This window comes from Cutaneotrichosporon oleaginosum, assembly GCF_008065305.1.
Source record: "Cutaneotrichosporon oleaginosum strain ATCC 20508 chromosome Unknown ATCC20508_contig06, whole genome shotgun sequence".
NCBI lineage: Eukaryota > Fungi > Basidiomycota > Tremellomycetes > Trichosporonales > Trichosporonaceae > Cutaneotrichosporon > Cutaneotrichosporon oleaginosum.
Window position 1 is genome coordinate 510,853 of NW_027072175.1, and position 20,030 is coordinate 530,882.

The 20,030-nt window shown below is 60.9% G+C and overlaps 11 protein-coding genes across 11 annotated transcripts; 5 read left to right on the forward strand and 6 right to left on the reverse strand.

Annotated features, from left to right (window-relative positions):
- Nucleotides 1–1,790: 1,790 nt before the first annotated feature.
- Nucleotides 1,791–3,722, forward strand: COLE_06631 (uncharacterized protein; the record flags this gene model as incomplete). The annotated part of the gene is made up of 5 exons (XM_018424399.2): nucleotides 1,791–1,902; nucleotides 2,059–2,181; nucleotides 2,447–2,801; nucleotides 3,023–3,439; nucleotides 3,488–3,722. 5 exons carry the CDS (start codon nucleotides 1,791–1,793, stop codon nucleotides 3,720–3,722), a joined length of 1,242 nt encoding a protein of 413 aa, XP_018275662.2.
- A 708-nt stretch (nucleotides 3,723–4,430) lies between these two features.
- On the forward strand, nucleotides 4,431–5,224 carry COLE_06632 (uncharacterized protein; the record flags this gene model as incomplete). The annotated part of the gene is made up of 4 exons (XM_018421569.2): nucleotides 4,431–4,576; nucleotides 4,687–4,847; nucleotides 4,999–5,148; nucleotides 5,184–5,224. 4 exons carry the CDS (start codon nucleotides 4,431–4,433, stop codon nucleotides 5,222–5,224), a joined length of 498 nt encoding a protein of 165 aa, XP_018275661.1.
- Nucleotides 5,225–5,430: 206 nt separating this feature from the next.
- COLE_06633 (uncharacterized protein) lies at nucleotides 5,431–6,389 on the reverse strand (the record flags this gene model as incomplete). Its single annotated transcript, XM_018424398.2, has 4 exons — nucleotides 5,431–5,493; nucleotides 5,528–5,637; nucleotides 5,682–5,799; nucleotides 5,886–6,389. The coding sequence occupies 4 exons, from the start codon at nucleotides 6,387–6,389 to the stop codon at nucleotides 5,431–5,433; spliced, it is 795 nt and encodes a 264-aa protein (XP_018275660.1).
- Nucleotides 6,390–7,323: 934 nt separating this feature from the next.
- Nucleotides 7,324–9,162, forward strand: COLE_06634 (uncharacterized protein; the record flags this gene model as incomplete). Its single annotated transcript, XM_018426996.2, has 3 exons — nucleotides 7,324–7,344; nucleotides 7,405–7,585; nucleotides 7,619–9,162. 3 exons carry the CDS (start codon nucleotides 7,324–7,326, stop codon nucleotides 9,160–9,162), a joined length of 1,746 nt encoding a protein of 581 aa, XP_018275659.1.
- A 337-nt stretch (nucleotides 9,163–9,499) lies between these two features.
- On the forward strand, nucleotides 9,500–10,439 carry COLE_06635 (uncharacterized protein; the record flags this gene model as incomplete). The annotated part of the gene is made up of 3 exons (XM_018421005.2): nucleotides 9,500–9,541; nucleotides 9,629–9,852; nucleotides 10,049–10,439. The coding sequence occupies 3 exons, from the start codon at nucleotides 9,500–9,502 to the stop codon at nucleotides 10,437–10,439; spliced, it is 657 nt and encodes a 218-aa protein (XP_018275658.1).
- A 108-nt stretch (nucleotides 10,440–10,547) lies between these two features.
- Nucleotides 10,548–11,972, reverse strand: COLE_06636 (uncharacterized protein; the record flags this gene model as incomplete). The annotated part of the gene is made up of 5 exons (XM_018424397.2): nucleotides 10,548–10,875; nucleotides 10,909–11,202; nucleotides 11,236–11,409; nucleotides 11,449–11,708; nucleotides 11,868–11,972. The coding sequence occupies 5 exons, from the start codon at nucleotides 11,970–11,972 to the stop codon at nucleotides 10,548–10,550; spliced, it is 1,161 nt and encodes a 386-aa protein (XP_018275657.1).
- A 291-nt stretch (nucleotides 11,973–12,263) lies between these two features.
- On the forward strand, nucleotides 12,264–13,213 carry COLE_06637 (uncharacterized protein; the record flags this gene model as incomplete). The annotated part of the gene is made up of 6 exons (XM_018424396.2): nucleotides 12,264–12,298; nucleotides 12,330–12,376; nucleotides 12,412–12,644; nucleotides 12,684–12,884; nucleotides 12,942–13,074; nucleotides 13,113–13,213. 6 exons carry the CDS (start codon nucleotides 12,264–12,266, stop codon nucleotides 13,211–13,213), a joined length of 750 nt encoding a protein of 249 aa, XP_018275656.1.
- Nucleotides 13,214–13,798: 585 nt separating this feature from the next.
- Nucleotides 13,799–15,802, reverse strand: COLE_06638 (uncharacterized protein; the record flags this gene model as incomplete). The annotated part of the gene is made up of 4 exons (XM_018425593.1): nucleotides 13,799–13,923; nucleotides 13,962–15,309; nucleotides 15,498–15,545; nucleotides 15,734–15,802. The coding sequence occupies 4 exons, from the start codon at nucleotides 15,800–15,802 to the stop codon at nucleotides 13,799–13,801; spliced, it is 1,590 nt and encodes a 529-aa protein (XP_018275655.1).
- A 542-nt stretch (nucleotides 15,803–16,344) lies between these two features.
- COLE_06639 (uncharacterized protein) lies at nucleotides 16,345–17,725 on the reverse strand (the record flags this gene model as incomplete). The annotated part of the gene is made up of 5 exons (XM_018419929.2): nucleotides 16,345–16,487; nucleotides 16,523–16,596; nucleotides 16,655–17,062; nucleotides 17,094–17,419; nucleotides 17,471–17,725. The coding sequence occupies 5 exons, from the start codon at nucleotides 17,723–17,725 to the stop codon at nucleotides 16,345–16,347; spliced, it is 1,206 nt and encodes a 401-aa protein (XP_018275654.1).
- A 161-nt stretch (nucleotides 17,726–17,886) lies between these two features.
- On the reverse strand, nucleotides 17,887–18,213 carry COLE_06640 (uncharacterized protein; the record flags this gene model as incomplete). Its single annotated transcript, XM_018419928.2, has 1 exon — nucleotides 17,887–18,213. One exon carries the CDS (start codon nucleotides 18,211–18,213, stop codon nucleotides 17,887–17,889), a length of 327 nt encoding a protein of 108 aa, XP_018275653.1.
- Nucleotides 18,214–18,480: 267 nt separating this feature from the next.
- Nucleotides 18,481–19,485, reverse strand: COLE_06641 (uncharacterized protein; the record flags this gene model as incomplete). Its single annotated transcript, XM_018424395.2, has 1 exon — nucleotides 18,481–19,485. The coding sequence occupies one exon, from the start codon at nucleotides 19,483–19,485 to the stop codon at nucleotides 18,481–18,483; it is 1,005 nt and encodes a 334-aa protein (XP_018275652.1).
- Nucleotides 19,486–20,030: the final 545 nt, after the last annotated feature.

Consider the following 20,030-nt stretch of genomic DNA (forward strand, 5'->3'; position numbering starts at 1 on the left):
CACGGCGGCCGATGCAACCACCATGCCGCGCTCATCCACGTATCCCCAACCCCATACCACATTCGCGATCCTCGCTACGGCCCGAGCTGGCCGGGGATGCGGGGTCGCGGGTCGCACCCACGCTCTCGGGCTCGTTACCACCGAGAAGGGATAGGGGCCCAGACATGCCCCGCCCGTATATCCCGACATCCGGGCCTGGCACCTCCACTCCGAGCTCCGCCCGTCCGGACGGCGCTTGATGATTATCGGCACTACGCGTCCACTTTTCTCGCTTGCACATCGGCGTTGCGGCGCCCTTCACCTACCTGGTTACCTGACGGCCTGTAAGCAGCAGGAGCTCCGCATGCATTAGCCGGCCCCATTGTTCCCCGCGTCGCCTCCTACTGCCCCACCACCCCCACCACGCCTCGGCGCCGGAGCCCGTCCCCCGCCCCCACTTGTCGGTCCGGCATGCCAATGGTGTGATTGCGATCAGCAATCGAGGTGGGCAGCAACACTAATCTTTGTGCTTGGCATCATGTCGTAAGCATGTAGTCACCGGTGTTGGCGGACTTATTCGCCAGATTAAGAGCAGGGACGCTGGGGGTTGTGGATAATTGTGGTAGTTGACGGGGCTGCGACCGTGCAGACCTCTGTCAGTATCAGCTTGACATGCTGCCGCCGGAATCTGAGGGAATCTGAAGCAAGGGGCTCGTGCAGCGTCAGTGGCGATGTGTGGCGGCTTGGCGAGGTAGGAATTTTATCAGGCATTAGGTGAGGGTGAGCTCGTTACGAGATTGATGTGATGGCAGGCAACTCATGCCATCTGACCAAGCGAGCGGGCGGCCTTCGCTGGATACCCGCCGCATCAACCCAGGAACAAGAGGCAGGAACGTGTCGTGCGACGGGCTCGACCGCACGACGGAGATGAGCGCTGGTACGGTTCTGCCTGCTTTGCGTTGCCAGCTGGCCAGCTCCAGCCCGATCCGGATGCGGACTCAGGGCCGAGAACAAGCTCAGCCCCGGTTCGAGGCGCGGGTGTCAGGAGCCTGCCGCAGGCAGTCCTCCACCATACCTCCTAGGGCGGCCTTCCCGGGGTCTGGATAATTTCCGTATGATGTGAGAACGCGAGAGCAGCGCGTAAGCAGAGACTGCAACTGCGGATGGGTCGTCGTAAGCTAGATCAAGGGACGGATCTGCAGGGACGCCTGGTGCTGCTCCTGCGATCCTGTAGCCCATGTGGTGCAGCTCAAGTTCATAAAGAGCGCTCTGCCAGATTTCCGCTTCTCCACGCAACAGACGTGCCCCGCACGCTTAACCACTCATCGTCCACTCCTCTCCGTCTCGACTCAGCCCCTCTCCCCGACTGTATAAGCCACGCCCCCAGTTCACAGGTTGACACTTTTTTCCTACCCCACACTCGCTCCCCACACAACTCTCACTTTCACCCTCATCCTCACTCTCACTTTTCCATTCCGTTTCCTGTCTCAGTTCTCGACGCAGCAATGTCCGCCGAGAAGTTTGGCTTCGCAGACAAGGGCCACTCGGGCTCCGACGTTGGCAAGACCGCCCCGACCTACGACGCCGAGGTGACGCCCGCAGGCGACCAGACCGTGCACGATGCCGTCTTCGGTGAACTCGAAGAGGGAGGTCCCGACTACCGTGGTGTGAGTTGAGCGTGGTCCGGCGCGGCGACGAGGCGCGCGCTGTGGCGAGCAAGTGCCCAGTTTTGCGGTTCGCGCTGTGGCTGTCGGCGTCCAGCCTGTCATCAAAACTGACTCCAGGTCGGCTCCGTGGGCGGCTTCATTCTCATGACCAAGGCCAACCTTGGTCTCGGTGTGCTCGCGCTCCCCTCCGTCTTTGGCGTCCTCGGCCTTGTACCCGGCATCATCATCATTCTCATCATCCAGTCCATGATTGCTTGTGAGTCAGCAGTTGGCTTGGCGAGTTGGGGCTGGTCATACGCACTGAGTTGTCGCCTGACCTGCACTCCCGGAGTCGAATTCATTCCGATCCGGTCCCGTTCGCTTGCCGCCTCCACTTGATTTTTTTTCCAGGGATTCCCGCTCACGTGTCCAGACTGTGGCCTCGCCATCGGTACCTTCAAGGTCAACCACCCCGAGGTTTACGGTCTCGCCGACGCCGGCCGCGTCTTCGGCGGCCGTCTCGGTGGCGAATTCTTTTACGTTACCTTCCAGATTTGTGAGTCCGACTCGATGCTGGCCTGTGCGGGCGAGATGGGTCGGGAGAGCACGGCAGACGTAAGCAGCCCGCAGACGCAGGAGGCCGACAGGGAGGTTATTTGGCGTCATCCGAAAATCTCTGCCAAGCCTCCGACGCCATCTGATCTGCGTCACCCGCGGGCCGTGCCCCCTTATCGACTGCGCCCGTGCAGGGTGTGCTTGTGGATCCACGGATCTGTGGATCTGTGGCTTGTGTGGATCTGTGGAGCGGCCGCTGACCCCAGTCATGCTCTTCATCATCGGCTCGGCCCTCGTCGGTATCTCGACTTCGCTGAATGCCGTCTCGACGCACGGCACGTGCACGGCCGTGTTTGTCGCCGTCGCCGCCGTCGCGGGCTTCCTCTTCGGCTCGATCCGCACCCTCTCCAAAGTCACTTGGATTGGCTGGGTCGGCCTCTTCTCCATCATGGCGTCCATCCTCACCCTCACCATCGCTGTCGGTGTCCAGGACCGCCCGAGTGACGCGCCCAAGACCGGCCCCTGGGACAAGAAGGTCCAGATCTTCGGCAACCCCACCTTTGCTCAGGCCATGAGCGCGATCAACGGCATCGTCTTCTCGTACGGCGCTACCCCCATGTAGTGAGTACCCCAGATGGTGGCTATTCCGAACGACCGCCACCTTACCTGCACCGAGCGCTCGTGAAACGATCGGCGGTGTGGCGGTGTGGCGGATCGGCAGCGGTGGCAAGATGATTGGCGGACCGATGTCATCATCTATCGTCACAGCTGCCCCCAGCTCCAGTACCCCACCATTCCCCTCCATGGCAATGGGCCGTGTTGCAGAACCGCGCTGACAGCAGCTTCGGTATCGTCTCGGAGATGAAGAACCCCCGCGTCTACGCCCGTTCGATGGTCTCTTCCGTCTTCTTCCTCACCATCGTCTACCTCGTCATCGGCTCCGTCGTCTACTCCTTCGCTGGCCAGTACGTTGCCTCGCCTGCTCTTGGCACCGCCGGCGTGCTCCTTAAGAAGGTCTGCTACGGTATTGCCATCCCAGGCCTCCTCGCCTCGCTCACCATCTTCTCCCACCTTGCCGGCAAGAACCTGTTCGTTCGCCTCCTGAAGGGCTCGTACCACCTCAACCACAGCACCAAGACGCACTGGATTACCTGGCTTTCTTGCGTTCTTGGCTCGGTCATTGTCGGCTACATCATTGCCTCGGCCATTCCCATCTTCGGCACCCTAATTTCGCTCATTGGAGCTGTCGTCTGCCCACTGTGAGTTCCTTGCCCTCAAAGTTCTATACAGCCCGTGCTGACCACCAGTGTCTGCTTCATTCCGTACACCATCATGTGGATCCACGACAACTGGCGCCTCTCTGACGTGCGCACGACTAAGCGCCGCATGGGCTTCTACCTCAACATCGTCCTTCTTATCCTCGGCATCTTCCTGCTGGCTGCAGGCACGTACGGCGCCATCGAGGACCTCATCACCGTCACCAAGGGCCCGATTGGCAAGCCTTGGGGCTGCGCAGACAACTCGGGGTCCGTCAAGGAGTAGGGTGACAGATGATATCAGAGGGCGAGGAAGAATCATTAATAGCATATTAGAGTAGGGCACGGGTAACATTGTGCGTGATGCCAGATAGTCTCTGACTTGAATGCTGGTGCGTCTCGGATCTCGGAGGCGATCCACAAGAGTGGGAGTGATACAGCGGGGCATGGATTCCAGAAGGTCGGCACGGCGGGGGTATTTTGGACGAACATCCGGAGCGCCGGAGCCTGACATGACGTGACGCGATGCCCACCACAGTCAGGCTGCCGTCTGTCACCACGACTGCGTTGTGTGTCGGCTTTCTCACTCTCACACGCCATCCCCCACCTCTTATCCTCCTCTTATTATTGCTTTCTCTTCTTTTGCAATGTCTTTCCTCGCTCGCGCCCTCCCAGCAACTCGCACTCTGTGAGCTCCTCCACGCCCCTCCGCAGCACGCACGTCGACGCTGACGCTCTCCTCCGTCTCTCCTCGGGCACTCGGCTTTCGTTATCCGGTCACGGCTACTCACCCTCCTCATATCCCGCTGCGCGCGCTGTCTCATCCTTCATTCATCACTCTTAACAACAGCGCTTTTGCTCCTCGCACCGTCACCCGCTCTACTCGCATCCCCCAGTACAGTGAGTCATCCCAACTTGCTCATCCCGTCTCCCTCTCTTTCCCCTCACATGCTCTCCCTCTCCTGCCTTCCTATCACATCTGCTTACTCCAGCAATGGCTGCCCGCTCGCTCCAGACTGCCGCCCAGGTCAAGCCTGGGGACAAGGTCCCCTCTGTCGAGATCAAGGTCGACGCTATGGACAAGCGTGTCGACTTCTCGTCGCTCAAGGGCAAGAACATCATCGTGACCGTTCCCGGGGCGTGAGTAGCCTTGAGGCTGGCTTGAGAACTGTGTTTGACAAGGAAGGGGTGTGGGAGCAAACACGGCGCCCCCCTTCCTTCACTCTCCAGTACAGCTTCACTGACGCCAGCTTCACCCCCACTTGCTCGTCGCAGGTCCCCGGCTTCATTGCCGACGCCGACAAGTTCGCCGCCAAGGGTGTCAACGGCATCTATGTCGTCTCGGTCAACGACCTCTTCGTCGTTAACGCGTGGAAGAAGAGCATGGGCGCCCCGGACTCTGTCAAGTTTGGTGAGTGAAGCAGGAGCGGGGCGTCACAGGTCGGGGTTATGACACCGCTGCGTCCGTTGCGGGCGGTGCCAGGTTCAGCGGCTGCAATCAATGCAGACACAGCTTCAGACGGCTCTCAGTATCTCTGTCCTTCACCTATGCTCACACTCAGCCGCCGATGACAAGTCGGAGCTCGCCCACGCTCTCGGCACTGTTCTCGACGCGACTGCTGGCCTCGGCGGCCTCCGCTTCAAGCGCACGGTCATCGTCATCGAGGACGGCAAGATCGTCGACGTTGTCGTGGAGGGTGACTCGAGCAAGTGTAAGCTACCCCCAATATGCCCCAGCTGACACCAGCGACCGACACCGCCGCGGACAAGGTCCTTGCCAAGCTCTAAAAGTACAACGGTACACAGTTGAAGTTACATCGAGAGAGGTAGCCCAAGATATGAAAACAGAACAAGAAATATGATGCAGGGGACGGGCGCGATGCGTGAGTCTTGGGAGTGTAGCGTGGTCATCAAGTGAGGTCGCAGGGAGTACAGGGGTGATTAAGTTTGGGCGAGGGCAGCCGGGCGGGCGGCAGAGTTGAGGAAGGGGTGCTCTACCGAGGGGAAATGACCTCGTCCGAGGTTTTGGGCCGTGGGAAGGGCTGACTGAAATGGTACTGACGAGGTCAGTGGCTCTCATGCCCAACTAACCTCGGGCGTGCGGAAGTGGAGATTGGCATTGTGAGCCATGTTGCGATCATCAGAGCTGTGGTCACCTGCTCGACCCGCAGCGTCGCCGACAAAGAACGACTGCTTGAGATCTGGGATCAGCGCAGCCGCACTCATCTGCAGGCGTCTGACTCACCGACCTCCCACCCGCGCTCAGCGTACATGCGCAAGAGGTACTCGAGCATGCCGATGTTGGGCTTGCGATACTTGTCGCGGTCGAGAGCTGCAAAGACTCGGATGGGCACGTCATCGATCTGCGTGAGCAAGCCCTTCTTCCGATCTCCGGCGCCAACCCGTCACTGGATCTCTCGATCTTGCGTCTGGCGATCTCTCGACCCACCTCGTGAGCGATCATGCGAATCTTGTCCTTCCAGTCTCTGAGCATGCGGCCATGCACATTCTGGTTAGTGAGGACGATGACGTGCCGACCCGCAGCGACGTCGGCGCGCAACCGCTTAGGCACGTCGCGGTGCCACCACATCCAGTCGTCTGCGCCGCGTGGAAACTTGTACCCGCTCTTCGGCCGGATGAGTGTGCAGTCGAGGTCGTAGAGGGAGAGAGCGACGCGCTTGCGTCGCCGCGCAAGCGAACTAGACGAGGCGGGGGGAGAGGGGAGGGAGGCAGCGGCGTCGTCGGCGGCGAAGACGTCGTGGTTGTGGAAGTGGAGGAGGCTGGGGGGCCCGTCGCGGCAGAAGACGCCTGCTGCGGGGAAGCCGGGCATGAGGAACGGAAGGGCTGGGGGTGAGAATGGCGCGATCGGACAATGGATAAAGGGGAGACGACTACCTCTTTTGACGACGCGGTCGAGAGCGAGAAGAGAGGAGAAGGGAGTGCGTTGAGTCATGACGAGAGGGTGACGAGGTGTGTGGTGGCCGCGTGAACGTGTTGGATAGTTGTGCACGGACCCACCGTTGTCTCGCGCCGCCCAGCGCCTGGCAAGGTGGTGGCGCCCGGATGTGTTTGTGCCTGTCTCTGCCATCTGCCATCTGCCATCTGCCTGGCTGTATTGCCAAGTTGGACTATTGGACTATTGGACTATTGGCCTCTTGCCTCTTGGGCGCAGGCGCTGCGAAGGTTGACGGCTTGGCTGTGCACATACTTTAAAGGAGAGCTTTGTCGCTAGAGCGCGTTTGCACAGTACAGTAGCTTAGTTGCCTCATAGTTTGCCTCTTCACGTCTATCAGATAATAAATTCAGAGGACAACGGGTAGAGGTATCTCATAGCAAAGCTCAAGGGATCAAGCTGTCATCATTGAACGTTGTCCATATGTCCATGTCTTGTTGTAGTCGGATGCGTGGATTCGGACGTACGACGTGGGCCAAGATTTCCTTGTATCAGATTGTCTCGGAAGCAATTTCACGTGGGCACTATGAGACGCAAGGTTGACCCAAGGCACGCGTTGGTGGAGGGAAGGAATGTCTCTCGGCATTCCCAGCCATGTCCAGATGACGGATGCCCATCCTCGCTACCTCATCGCTTTCGCTCTCTCCAACGCTCCCCCTCTCCTCTCGCCGCTGCACAATCGCTCTCACTTCGCTGCCCGAATCATTTCCACAGCGCCATCGACACGCTCGCCTAGCCGATCACGTAGCAGAGTCAGAGGAGACGCACACATCGTCCGACCGGCCCCCCGCGGCCCGTGCGCGTGTCCTTTCCCCCCTCCGCGCCTTCCCCTCCCTCTCCGCCCCTCCACCAGCCCCCTCCTCCATCACAGACCGTGCTGAACGGACTCGCATCTCTCCCTCACGACCTCGCTATCACAATCACCCCGGTCGCGATGATGCTGTCAGCCATGTCTGTGAGTGAAAACACAAAAATCAAGAACGGTGCGAGAAGAGTCGGTCCAACTGACGTGCAGTTGAGTGTACCACCGGGTGTAGCGGCCCTGATAAAAGGAAGTGGCCGTTACAACCCCCCGCTTTCGCGCATGAGCACCGTCAGCACCGCAAGCACAGAGAGCAGCATCACACTCATCCCTCCCGGCGCGATGTCGACCGCGTCCACCATGACATTGCCCACGTTTGAGGCCGTCTTTCCAAGTAATAACGCGTATGAGCTCGAGCTGACCATAGCCGCCGGTCGCGCAATCTCAAGATTCTCCTTCCCTCGACTCCGCATCGGCCCGCCACCCGTCCCCGATGCAAAACTTTTAACGCGAATCGCCACCCTCGCATATGGCACAGAGGAAGCCACGACCGCCGCGTATGCCGCGGCCATGGTTGGCGTGCGCCGATACGCGGCCGCGTACAAGACATCTGTGCCGCAGCGCTCTGTCGGCAGCGTGACGACAGATGAGAGCGTGTTCGCAGCCCAGGCGGCGTGGACGCGTGGGCTGCACGACACCGCTGTCGCCTCGGCGCGCTGCCTGCTCCGCTGGGTAGAGGCTTCCTCTCCTTCCTCGTCCTCTTCTTCGGCCCAAGAGCTTGAGGCGAGTCGGGAGGATGCGAGAGTGGTACAGAGTGCACTCGAGGATGCGCTCCTCGCCAGTGTGTGCATGTACACAGGCTTCCTCGAGCACGAGACGTTGCCTGCGCCTCTCGACACCGCCGTACAGGACATGGAGGCGAATCTCGCAACAGCAGCTAGCTCCCTCGACGGCCTTGCCACTCTTCTCCGCATAGGTCACTGCGCGGTTCTCCACGTGGAGCGTTACAGGCTCGCCGCCGTCGACCAGGCGACTTTGGTGTACGGATTGTTGCGCAAGTTTGTGCACGCCATTGTGGCCGCGCGCGATCATCAGGAGCGCTGTGGGCGCGACGTGTGGGACGAGGAACGCTTCCGTCGAACAACATGGGACACGACTGTCATCCTTCTCAAGACGCACCTGTTGTTATTCAAACTCTCAGTTGCGATCTCGGGTCTTTTCGTCAACGAGATCAGGAGATACCGTGACTTTTCGCAGGATGAGAACCCTAAGCCATCGCACGCCGACATCCGCAGCGTCGAGTATGGCGGCTGGGCCGACAAGGCGCGCGACTCCTTCTGGGACGTCGTTGATCTCATGCTCTCCGTCGCACAGGAGCACGGCGTTGGCGTGCTGACACGCGTCGAGGAGGTCGCGGAAGAAACGGACGCCGAGGAGTCGGAGGAAGGTGCGAGTGACGAGGAGGTTGAAGAGGGCGAGGAGGGTGACGAAGTCGACGACGAGGAAGAAACGGACATCGATGCCACAGAGGACGAGCCCGAGGGGTTGGACAAGACGCTCCTCGCGCAGCTTCTCCTGTCCTTCATGCGCTTCCGCGAGGTCATGGAGGGCGTGTGGGACAACCACTCATCGGAGCAGTTCGAAGCGTCCTTTGACCGGTTCACGCAGCCGCCAGTATACGAGGAGGAGACGCAGGACGACGGGAGCGTGCGCATGGTGCCGACCGCTGATCGCAACTGGGAAGGGTGGGACAAGCTCGGAGTTGAGCTGTGCCGCGGGATGAGCAAGGCCGAGCTCGCCGAGTTCGAGGAGCACAACCTGGACCCGGGCCTACACAAGCGCTGGCGCGCAAGGCTGCGCAAGGAGTCGCGGCCGCGGCGCTCGCATTCAAGCGAGAAGCGGAGAGCAGACCACAGCGACGAGGACGAGGACGAAGGCGGGCGTGTCAAGCGGCGCAAGAGCTACCGCTAGTAGTGTATCTTCTGGTATTTGTGGGCATATAATGACATCTTTTGTGCCTGGGTAATCGTTGGAATCCACTCCTCGCGCTTTGTAAGAGGGAGGAGGAGGTATGCAAAGCATTTACGAGTTCAAGCAAGGCAAGGTGTATCGTCATTCTTGTGCCACATCGTGCACAACAGTCCGAGTGCCTGAGTCTCCTCAATGAAGTTGCCGCTGGTGCCGGAATCGGCCTCCACCGCAATCGATGGGTTTGAGCGGGATCCATCTAAACCTATTTTTCCGCTTCTTCTACGTGTCACTCCTCAACCTGTCGCGCCTCACCCCCCTCCGCCGCTTCTTCGCCACCATGTCCAGCTCCGGCCACATTGCTGCGTCCGTCGTCGACCGGGTGAGTAGGTTTGGTTTGCACCTCGGACGCGGCCGCCGCGCCGCGGACGCGGAGTCCGCCTCCATTCCCCATCACGTCTGACTTCAGCCCCTCGTCGTCTGCGGCCCCAGCGGCACCGGCAAGTCGACCCTCCTCAAGGCCCTTTTTGCCAAGTACCCCGGCGAGTTCGGCTTCTCGGTGTCGCACACGACGCGTCAGCCGCGCGCCGGCGAGGTCCCGGGGAAGGACTACCACTACGTTTCCAAGGAGGAGTTCATGCGCCGCGTCGAAAACGACGAGTTCCTCGAGTGGGCCCAGTTCGGAGGTAACTGGTGAGTCTGGAAGCGAGGAGGGTCCGGATCGGGGGCTGGGACCGCCGTGTAACGTTAGCCTCGACCTGCTGCTCCCCCCTGCGCTCGCGTCGGCTTTCGCGGTGGTCCCAGCGCTCGCTTAGGCTGGTACGGACGAGCAGGGCGTCAGATATGTGCCACCCGCCGCTGCGCTTGTTTGCCACACCGCTAACACCAGCTACGGCACGACGTTCGCCGCGCTCCGCCAGCTCTCGCCGCTCCGCTGCGTCCTCGATATCGACCTGCAGGGTGTCAAACAGCTGCAGGTCAAGGCGCCGAGCCAGAACCTCGAGCCCGTGTTCCTGTTCCTGTCGCCGCCGTCGGTGCCCGAGTTGCGCGAGCGCCTCGTCGGCCGCGGCACCGAGACGGACGACAGCCTGCGCAAGCGCTTGGACGCTGCTGTCGCGGAGATCGAGCACGCGATCACCGGCGCGCACGACATCGTCATCGTGAACGACGACGTCGAGCGTGCCGGCCAGGCGCTCGAGGCTATCGCGCTCGGCACACCGGGGTGGGAGAAGATCGGGGACAAGCTGCCTGCGCTGGACGTCGCCCAGCTCCGCGGTTAATAGACTAGATATGGACGCTTGCTTCGGGAACTTGATAAGGGCGCAGGAGCAAAGAATGCCTGATAATGATACATTGCAGATTGCGTATGGCATACACGCGCAGCAACACTAGCGCGGCGCGGGGAAGGGCACGTCGGCGTCCCGCCCCCCAAACTCGAGCGGGGGCACGTCGGCCTTTCCGAGCTCTGGCGCGGCGTCCGCCTCCTCCTCCATCTCGCGCTGCGCCTCAATTGCGTCGTCGTCTGAGTCCCCGTGGTGGTCGAGGTACGCGTCTTCGCGGTCGTTCCGCGGGTGCGGCCCGAACGGGTTGGCCTTGCGCGCCGCCGCGGCGTCCATGCCCATGTCGCGCATCATGCGCTCGAGATGCGCCGCCTTGGCCGCCTCGGCCTTCTCCTCCTTGTCCGCCTTCAGCCGCTCCAGCTCGGGCCGGTAGTCCCTGCCGTCAGCGTTAGCGTCCGCGGCGACTTACGTGAGATACTCTTGCCGGCACTCCTCGACGGCGGTGAAGAAGTCCTTGATCCCCGCGCCCGTCATGGCGCTCACGCCGACCGCGCGCAGGTTGTTGTAGAACTCCTCGAGCACGAGACACATGCTCCCCATCAACGAGTTCATGTAGTTCTCGCCGTTCTCGTCGCGCCCCCGCTCCTCGAGCGCCGTTTGGAACGCCTCAAAGTCCTTCATCCAGTCGATGGCGAAGTCGTGCGGCTCAACATCGATTTTGTTGAACACGAGGATGAACGGCAAACGGGTTTTATACAGGATCCTGGAGTGAGCTTACGGCGCAGGGGGTACTCACGAGCATGCGTACAGCATGTTGCTCATGAACGTCGCGGGGGCGGTGGTGCGCGGCGTGTCAATTACATACGCCACGCATGTCGGCAAGCTCGAGGCGATGGCATCTGTGATGATCGCGCCGGACGCGGACCACGTGAAGATCTCGATCTGGCCGGGCGTGTCGACGAGGACGTAGCTGGTGTTAGCGGTTGCGCACCGTTGCGCGCGGACTCACTCGACAGTCTCCGCACGCTTCTCGACGAAGCCCAGCACCTGGTCGAACTTCGTCGTGAAGAGATTGAGCGCCGTCATGATCCCACCGTTCGGCCCGAGGTTGTACTGCTTCATCACCTCCTTGTAGTCTACCGTGTCCCGGATATCAATGTTGGCCGCGTAGGGCATGTGGCTGACGGCCGGGTCGAGGTTGAGAATGTAGGGCGGCTGATCTTTGCTGTGGAGGTACGAGTTGAGGCGCTGCATGAGGGTGGTTTTGCCCTGGGGTGAGCGAGACGGTCGGGGGCCGACCACATATGTCCTCGGAAGAACACCAGAGGTCGGGAGGACAATAGCTGGACGAAAGCGCGGCGGGAACGCCGCAGAACAACGACGAGGCAACGACAGGCGGTCCGACCAGCATCAGCCGAGCTCACTCACTGATCCAGCCATGCCGATCACGAGGATCACAACCGGCTCCTTCTCCTTCTGTCCCGCCGGCGCGGTTGAGGTCGACGCTGCTGGCTGCGCTGCTGCTTCGGCCATGATTGTTATGGATTATGGTGTTATGGGTGGCGGTGAATTATCGTGAGCGTCATCGCTGACCGAACATTTGAGCACGACCTCCACCCGTCCACTTCAACTTCTGCAACACTTTATTCGGGAGCCCGATAGAGTAGTGTGGAATTGTGGAATGGATGCCGGGCATCACGGCAGTGCTATTCCAAGTCCCAATCGGCTCTCGCCTGAATCGCCTGCGGCCTCCACCTGTCCACATGCGGGCTGCGGCGTCAGCCAACTCGTCCTCGTAGTCCTTCATCTCTCTTGCCTATCATCATGGCGGGTCGCATGGCAGCCTCCGAGACCGATGTGTAAGCTCGTGCGCCGGCATTCTGACAGCAGCTTCAAAGTCATCGGCATCTTGAACAACCAGCCCGATGTGTTGACGGGTACGTCTCGGCGACCGGCGCTCACCTAACCCCAGCGATTGTCAAGTCGCGTCTCCCCGACGACCCGCGGACCAAGGGCCATCTCGGCGACCTGTACATCATGGACGTGGACACGGACGGGCACTGGGTGCGCCTGGCACTGCGGCCGCCGCCGACGCGTGAAGAGGTCGAGGTCAAGATCCCCTTTGACCCGCCCGTTAAGACCGGGTGGGATGTGCGTCCGCGCCTGTTTGCGTGGCGCGCCGAGGCGCGCAGAAAGTACAATATCGTGCGTGTTATACGGGTACACGGGTAGTGCTCACCCCAGCCTGAGCATCCCACCGTGGATTACTTCAAGCGGCCGCCCATGTTCCCCTTCACACTCCCGCTTGGCGGCAGCTTGCTCGTCCTCCTTGTCCTCTTCTTCGGCGAGGGCAAGAGCCAGCTGATCGACGACGCGCGGCAGTGGATTGGCGAGCGCGCGGGCTTCTCGACCATCACTATCTGCACTTGGTTCGCGGCATTCATGGTGAGTCAGTAGGAGAAGTGACGTCGTCGGGCGAAGCGGACGTGTACCTGACAACAGCACCTCCTTGCCGAGCCCGCGCTCATGATCTGGATGACGGGACGGCACCGAGTCCCGCTAGGCCCGCGGCTCAAGTGGCTCGCGTGGAATGTCGCCATCGGATGGGGAGCGATCGATGAGTTCTTCGAGTGCAGTGAGTCCTGGAAATCGCGTGATCCCAACTAACAGTAGCTCTGTACGAAAAGGTGCGGCATGTGTACAAGCAGACGGATGTGGGCGACATTGGACCCAATGTCAAGGACGCAGTGTCAAAGGAGAAGAAGACGCAGTAGAGAGAGAGAGAGCGCGCGCTTATTGATGTATTGTTGCATCTTGGTCATGTTAGAGGATGGGGGTTGGTTTGACTCGTGGGGTGGGAGCATCTGGGGTAGAGCATTGTGTCACACAACAGTGCGCAAGTAAGAGCGCCTCCTCACACGCGAGCGCTGAGAGCACAAATTTGCAAAGCTCGACCTCTCCAGTCTCCAGCACCACTACCACACGCAACATGACTCGATGCATGCCCGGTCCTCGGACCAGGGTTGCACTACAGATAATATCCCGCCCCATCCGAGGGCGGTGGTGCTGTGTGCGATGCTAAAAGGTTTCGGGTGATGAGGGAGATGAAGGGGTAGGGGAATTGCGCGGAAGTGTGGTTATATTGATGAGATAGTTTGGTTGCTGGTGAGGGGCTGCGTATCAGTTGCCCTCATGCTATGCCGGATCGTTATATAGTCGGGGCCAGGCAGTGTACGTGTTAGATGGTGGGAACGATGCGGCGAGACCATTCAATTCTAGGCCGGCGCACTGACGCGTGCCGGCATGCGGTAGGGTCCAAAAACAAACAGGCGAGAAGACAGTGGGGGAGGTATATTGGCTTAGGCGCCGAAGTTGAAGCCGCCCTGGGGAGCTGCGACGTTGGACTGGAAGGCGTACTGGCCCGACGAGTCGACATCGGGGGCGGCACCCTCGGCCTCCTCCTCATCATCATCGGGGAAGAACTCTGGGCAAGTCAGCACAAGTGAGGCCAAAGAAACTCACTGTCCATGATGTAGAAGCACTTCTTGTAGATCTCGAGGTTCTCGTGGTGCTGGAGGTTGTGGATGGAGATCATGCCACCAGCCTCCTCGATGAACTGGGCATACTGGTTGTAGGCGCCTGCTCCGGCAGCCTCCTTGTCCATCTCACCGACCTTGAGAATGTTCTCGAGACCGTCAAGGGCAACCTGAATGATCTTGTTGTCCATCGACTGGAGAAGATCGCACATGGGCTTGATGCAGCCCTGGCTAACAAGGTAGCGGATCTGCTGGGGCTCCGAGAGACCACCAGAGGTGGCGTTCGAGATGGCCCAGCAAGCCTCCTTGCGAGTCTTGAAGTCGGCGTTGGAGAGGATGTTGATGAGGGGAGGGATGATGTTGGCGTCAATGATTGCCTGGATCTGGTTGGGCGAGCCGGCGGTAATGTTCGAGATGGTCCAGCATGCCTCCTTGCGGATGCCCTCCTTCTGCGACGAGAGGAGGCTGAGGAGCGCGGGGAGCGCACCCGACATGATAACAACCTGAGTCTGGAAGTCGTCGCCAGTGACAATGTTGCCAACCGAGCGCAGTGCGGGAGTCTGCACAGCCGTCGAGGGGTGCATGAGCAGGTCAACGAGGCGACGGCAGACACCCGAGTCGATAACGGCCTGGATCTTGTCGTTGGTGCCGTCCGAAAGATACGAGATGGCCCAGCATGCGTCGATAAGAACCTCATCATCAAGCGAGTAGACGAGCTTGGAGAGGACGGGAAGCGCGGGGGAGATGAGGTCCCAGTTCGGCTGAGGCGACTTGCCACGGCAGAAGTTGGAAAGCGTCCAGGTGGCATTCCGGAGCATCGAGAGCTTGTGGTTCTCATTGAGCAGCTGGAGCAGGGGCTGAAGGGCGCCCTGGCTGAGAACGTGGTCGCGGCACTTGGGGGAATCACCGGCTATGTTACCGAGGGCCCACACGGCCTGCTCGCGGACGTCGGGGACGGGGGAGGAGAGGAGGCGGATGAACAAAGGAACGGCACCGTTGGCGATGACGACCTGAGTGTGCTCCGAGGTGCCCGAGGCAATGTTGGTGAGTGCCCAGGCGGCCTCAAACTGCAGCATAGCGTTGTTGGAGTTGAGGAACTCGACGAAGCGGGGAACGACACCACACTCGATCACACGGTCGATTGGGGGGTTCTTCTCCTTGGAGAGAAGCTTGCGGAACTTGGTGGTCGCCTCAAGCTGGGTCTCCTGGTCGTTCGAGTAGATCTCCTGGAGCATCTGCGGCAGTGTCTCGCCAAACTCGACATTCTCGTCATCCGAGTCGACATCCTCGGCGGTTGGCTGGAAGTTACGGCGCTTGGCGATAGACTCCTCGCGCTGAGATCGTTAGCTCTGCACAGATCTTGCGTTGGCCAGGCGGCCGTGCTCGGTGGGCCCGCGCATCACCCAGACTTCTCGTGCACGCGCGCGAGCGCGCGCATGCAAAACAAGGCGGCCGCGCACGTTGAAGTGGTGGGGGCGAGGGCGAGCCCACGAGTTTCATTGGCCTGCGGGCATCAACATACCTTTTGCCTGCGGATTTCGACCTGCTGCTCTTCGCGACGGCGACGAAGCTGTAAAGTCAGCGCATGGTCGAGGAGTGTGAATTGGCAGTAAAGATGGGTGGCGTGGGAGATGGAGTGTGTGTGCGTTATGGTGGTGGCGAGTAGGAGCAAGGTGTGCTCTAGCCCAGTTGCCCCACTCGGACGACCAAGGGGATGGGATGAATGGTGGGAGGGCGGAGGGAAGGGTCGATGCTCACCTCTGCGGCGGAGAACTGGGTGCGGCCCTTGAAGTTCTGGCGACGGTGGTCGAGGTTGCGGGTCTCCATTGTGAAGTAGTGGTGGGTGCGAGACGCTTTTGGTTGATGAGTGGGAGTGGGGGAGGAGTGGAGGAGATAGGAGAGAGAGGAGAGAGAGAGAGAGAGATGAGTAGAGTTGGTTGAAGAGAAAGAGAGAGATGGAAAGAAGAGAAAGACGAGGCCAGGAGGGAGCGAGCCAAAGGTGGTGCCTTCCTTCCTCCCCCCGTCGACGCTGCGCCCAGGGAGGGAGGAGCCTGTTGTTGTGTGTACGGTGCGACAGAGTGAGTGGGCGGGAGTAAATTCTAGGCTGTCCCGCCCTGGCCGTCGTTCTACTGATGGGAACTCTCCCCAGGTACGCCAAATCCAGGTGGCAAAAATCATTTCCCTCTCCCAATTCGACACTCTGACGACGTCACACAAAAATGCCACTACTAAAGGGTGGAGCGATCAAGTTGTGAATGCAATGATGGAGAGGTGGTGTTATGGTGATGCTGTTAAGAGGGTAGTGTTATGGTGATGCTGATGAGAGGTGATGCGTGATGCGCGGGAGTGGTGGAATGCGCGTCAGGTGGTTATGAGCGATAGCACGATGCAGGAACGTCGTCATACAGGTCCTCGAGTGACCATTTCTTGCGGATAGGCAGGTCGAACGGCTCGCCAACCAGTCCGTCTTGGAGGCGGAGGATGGCCGTCCACGCGATCATCGCAGCGTTGTCTAGACTCAGCAAGGGATGGAGGATGGGAGCCTACCCGTGCAGAGAGATATCGGGGGGTAGTATGTCGGCACTGGCCCAGTGGAGATGCCGTCGCACATGGATTTGAGCCTGCAGTCAGCAGTCTGGCCGACGAGCTTTGAGTTGTCAGACGCAGCTGGTCACTTACTGCTCCCGAAGGTACTTGTTACTGCCGACACCACCGCTCACGACGAGCCCTTTGACGGGGATTCCGAGCGAGTCGATCGCGAGCCGCACCTTGTCTGCAAGGTGTTTCACGGCGGCGGCCTGGAATGCGCGCGACACGGCGCGCTGCACGGCCTCAGACACCTCGCCCTCGCCTTCGCCGTCCCCTACCTCCTTCTTCGCCAGCCGCTCCGTGGCGCTGAGTAGGCCCGAAAACGAGAACGCAAGCACGTCTTTGTTCCGGCCCGCCAGCGGGGGCGGGAGGCGCAACGGCGCCGCATCGTAGGGCGGGAGCGGCGGCCGCGCGGCATACTCCTCCAGCACGGGACCCAAGCCGCCCGTCGGCGAGGGGGGCAGGCGGAGCAGGCGCGCAACTTTGTCGAAAACGTCGCTGGCGTCAGCCTTGCCGCGTGCATGCTCACCCAACAGCATTGTCCGTCGTCGTCATGGCGATGCGGTACTTGTCCATACTCTCGGCGAGCACGAGCTGCGTATGTCCGCCGCTCACGAGGAGCGTGAGGAACGGGAACTGTGGCGGCTCCGGTTCCGTCAGGAGCGCGGTGAGCGCGTGCGCCTGCATGTGGTGCACGCCGGCCAGGGGCTTACCGCTCGCCGCGGCGAGTGCGCGTGCAGCCGTCGTGCACACGGATAGACAGCCGAACATCCCAGGTCCGCGAGTATATGCGACCGCGTCGATGTCCGTGAGGCCGAGCTGGGCTTGGGCTAGTGCTTGCGCGATGGCTTTCGGCTGGTGTCAGCGGCCTCCGCTTCAGCTGCTGCTCAATTCCCAACAACTCACCATATCGCGCAGATGCGCTTCGTGCGCGGCAATGGGGTGGATCCCGCCCCACTGCCGGTTTATGTCGTGCTGCTTGCACACAGCAGACGAGAGGATCCGCCGGTCGGAAGTCACAACGGCGGCGCACGCGTCGTCCGCGCTCGACTCGAGCCCAAGAACGCGGAGCGGGCGCTGCGCATTTGGTCGCGCCGTGGCGTGCAGTTGGCGCAGGTGGCACAGCCCGCGCTGTAGCGCGCGTGGGCGTGCGCAGAACATTGTTGTTGGAGAGCTCGAAAGAGTGGAGGCGAAATCACGTGCCTAGACATACCGAGCGAGCCGACGGGAATCGAGGCGACCCGTAGACGCGGAGGCATGTTTCGTATCTCCGTCAAGCGGTGCTCTCGCCATCTCACATTCCAGGCGGAGATGCAATGATCCTAACTGATCTGCAGCGAAAGCCGTACTATCTCGGGGGCATCGGTGACGGGGCGGTGCGATGTGGATCGTGTACTAATAGCCATTGTTGCATGCCTCGTCCCCGCCTCCTCAGAAGCACAGTTCAACATGACCCAGCTCGCGATCCCCACCACCGCGCCTCCGCCGTACGTCGAGAAGGCCGTTGCCTCCCCGACCCCCGTCTCGCCCGCGTCTCCAGCGGACGAGTACGAGAAAGTCGTTTGTGCGCATGACGTCAAGCTCTCCCGCAAGGGCCGCGCCCTTCGTATTGGCCTCACTGTCGCCAACCCCGCGCTCGGCCTCGCCATGGCTATGTGCCCCACCAACCGGCGGCGTACCTGCAGGTCCTGCGGCGCCGTGGTTGTCGTCTCGAAGAAGAAGGCGTTTTGCTAGTGCCAGTGGGTGAGCGGATGCGGATATAGTTATGTCGTGTATAGGGTTGCGTATGCGCTCCATGCAATCGTCGTGGTGAGTAAGTAGGTGGCGCAGTCGCTTCGGGGGGTAGCTACGTACGATTGGGGTCTTCAGATAATCACTCCATACATGGACATAGCTTGGTAAATACGATCATCCCACTATTTCTTGAGGTCGTCGCGCGGCCCCTCACCACCAGGCGAGATCGCTCCGGGAGTCCCCGCACTCGGTGCGTCCGTCTTAGCCTCACTCGCCGCGCCCTTGAGATCGGTGTCTGTAGCGATCTCGGCCCCATCCTCGCCTCCACCCTTGGCCCCGTCCCCGTCCTCACCAGCCTCATGCCCCTTATCGTCGCCCTCGCTCGTGGAGAGGAACTCTGTCATGAGGGGCACAAGCACGGCGGGGTTCATGACCGGCGACCCGTGATGAGCGCCCTGCACGATCTCGTGGCGTGCGCTCAACATCTCCGCGAGCTGCCGACTGCTGACCTGCATGAACTCCTCTGCGTTCTGCCCAACGGCGACGAGGACGGGGCAAGTGAACCGCCACCTGTCGCGCGGCAACTCCTTCCCGTCCTGCAGGCCAGCGCAGAGGCGGCAGTCGTACGCCGCCGTGCGCGCCATAGCGACCATGCCGCGCCACACGGGCCACATGGCCATGAGAATGCCGAGGACGAGCCAGCCGACGCCGAGCGCGGAGCGCATGAACAGGCGCACGGCGGACGCGGGGTGGCCGGCGTCTACGAGCGCATCGATCTCGTCCGGCAGCGCATGGGGCACAGGGGGCCGCGACGCGTCCACGATCAGCGGTGCTTCGTAGGCTATCACGGCGCGCGCCCCAAGATGCGCCGCGTCGAGCGCCAGCACCGCACCCGAGGACGTGCCGAAAAGAGCAGCGCCGGGGTATGCCGAAAGCAGCGCTGCGAGGTCATCCACCTCCTTCGAGGGCGAGTAGGGGGGCGCGTCGCCCGACTCGCCGCGCCCGCGCCGGTCGTAGTTGATCACAGTGAAGGGCAGGAGGGAGGCGAGGCGGCGTAGGTCGTCGCGCGTTGAGAGTGCCGAGGAGATGAGGATTAGAGGTGGACCAGAGCCTCTGCGTTCATATGCGATGGACGTGCCATCCGCAGAGGTTACGGTGCCGGTTGTGGTGAGCAGAGTGGTGGCCATGATAACTGGGAGGTGTGATGGCAAGGTTAGTAGAGCGACAGCGACTGACTGGGTCTGAGAAGAGAAGAAGGGCGTTGGGAGGCGCATGGCGTGTGATGTAGAGTCAACCACCGTCAACTCATACCTCGTGTTTTGCGACCTGGCAGCTGGCATCATGGCATATTGTATTAGCTTGTGCCGGTTATTAGTCCCTATTAGACTGGCCAATATCGCCTTCTCCGCAGTACTTCTTGTCCAGCGTTAACTCCGTCTCTTCGGATGTTGGAGCGGTGGCCGCCTAGGGCTTGTCACAAGTGCACAGTGTTTTCAGGCCCGTCCTCGACATGCAATTCTATGCGTTTTGTTCAGAGTGATGGATGTGTCCGGCATTGACCGTCATCACGATGACAGTTGCCACCCAAAGCTGGACAGCGGAGCGGGATCAATTTGACGCGATTCGAGTGATCCCTGTGGGACACAAACAAGGATTCCCCACACTCCACTGTCAACTCTCTCCCGGCCTCCATCTCCGTCTCCGACTTTCCTCCTCCGAGCACCTCCATCAA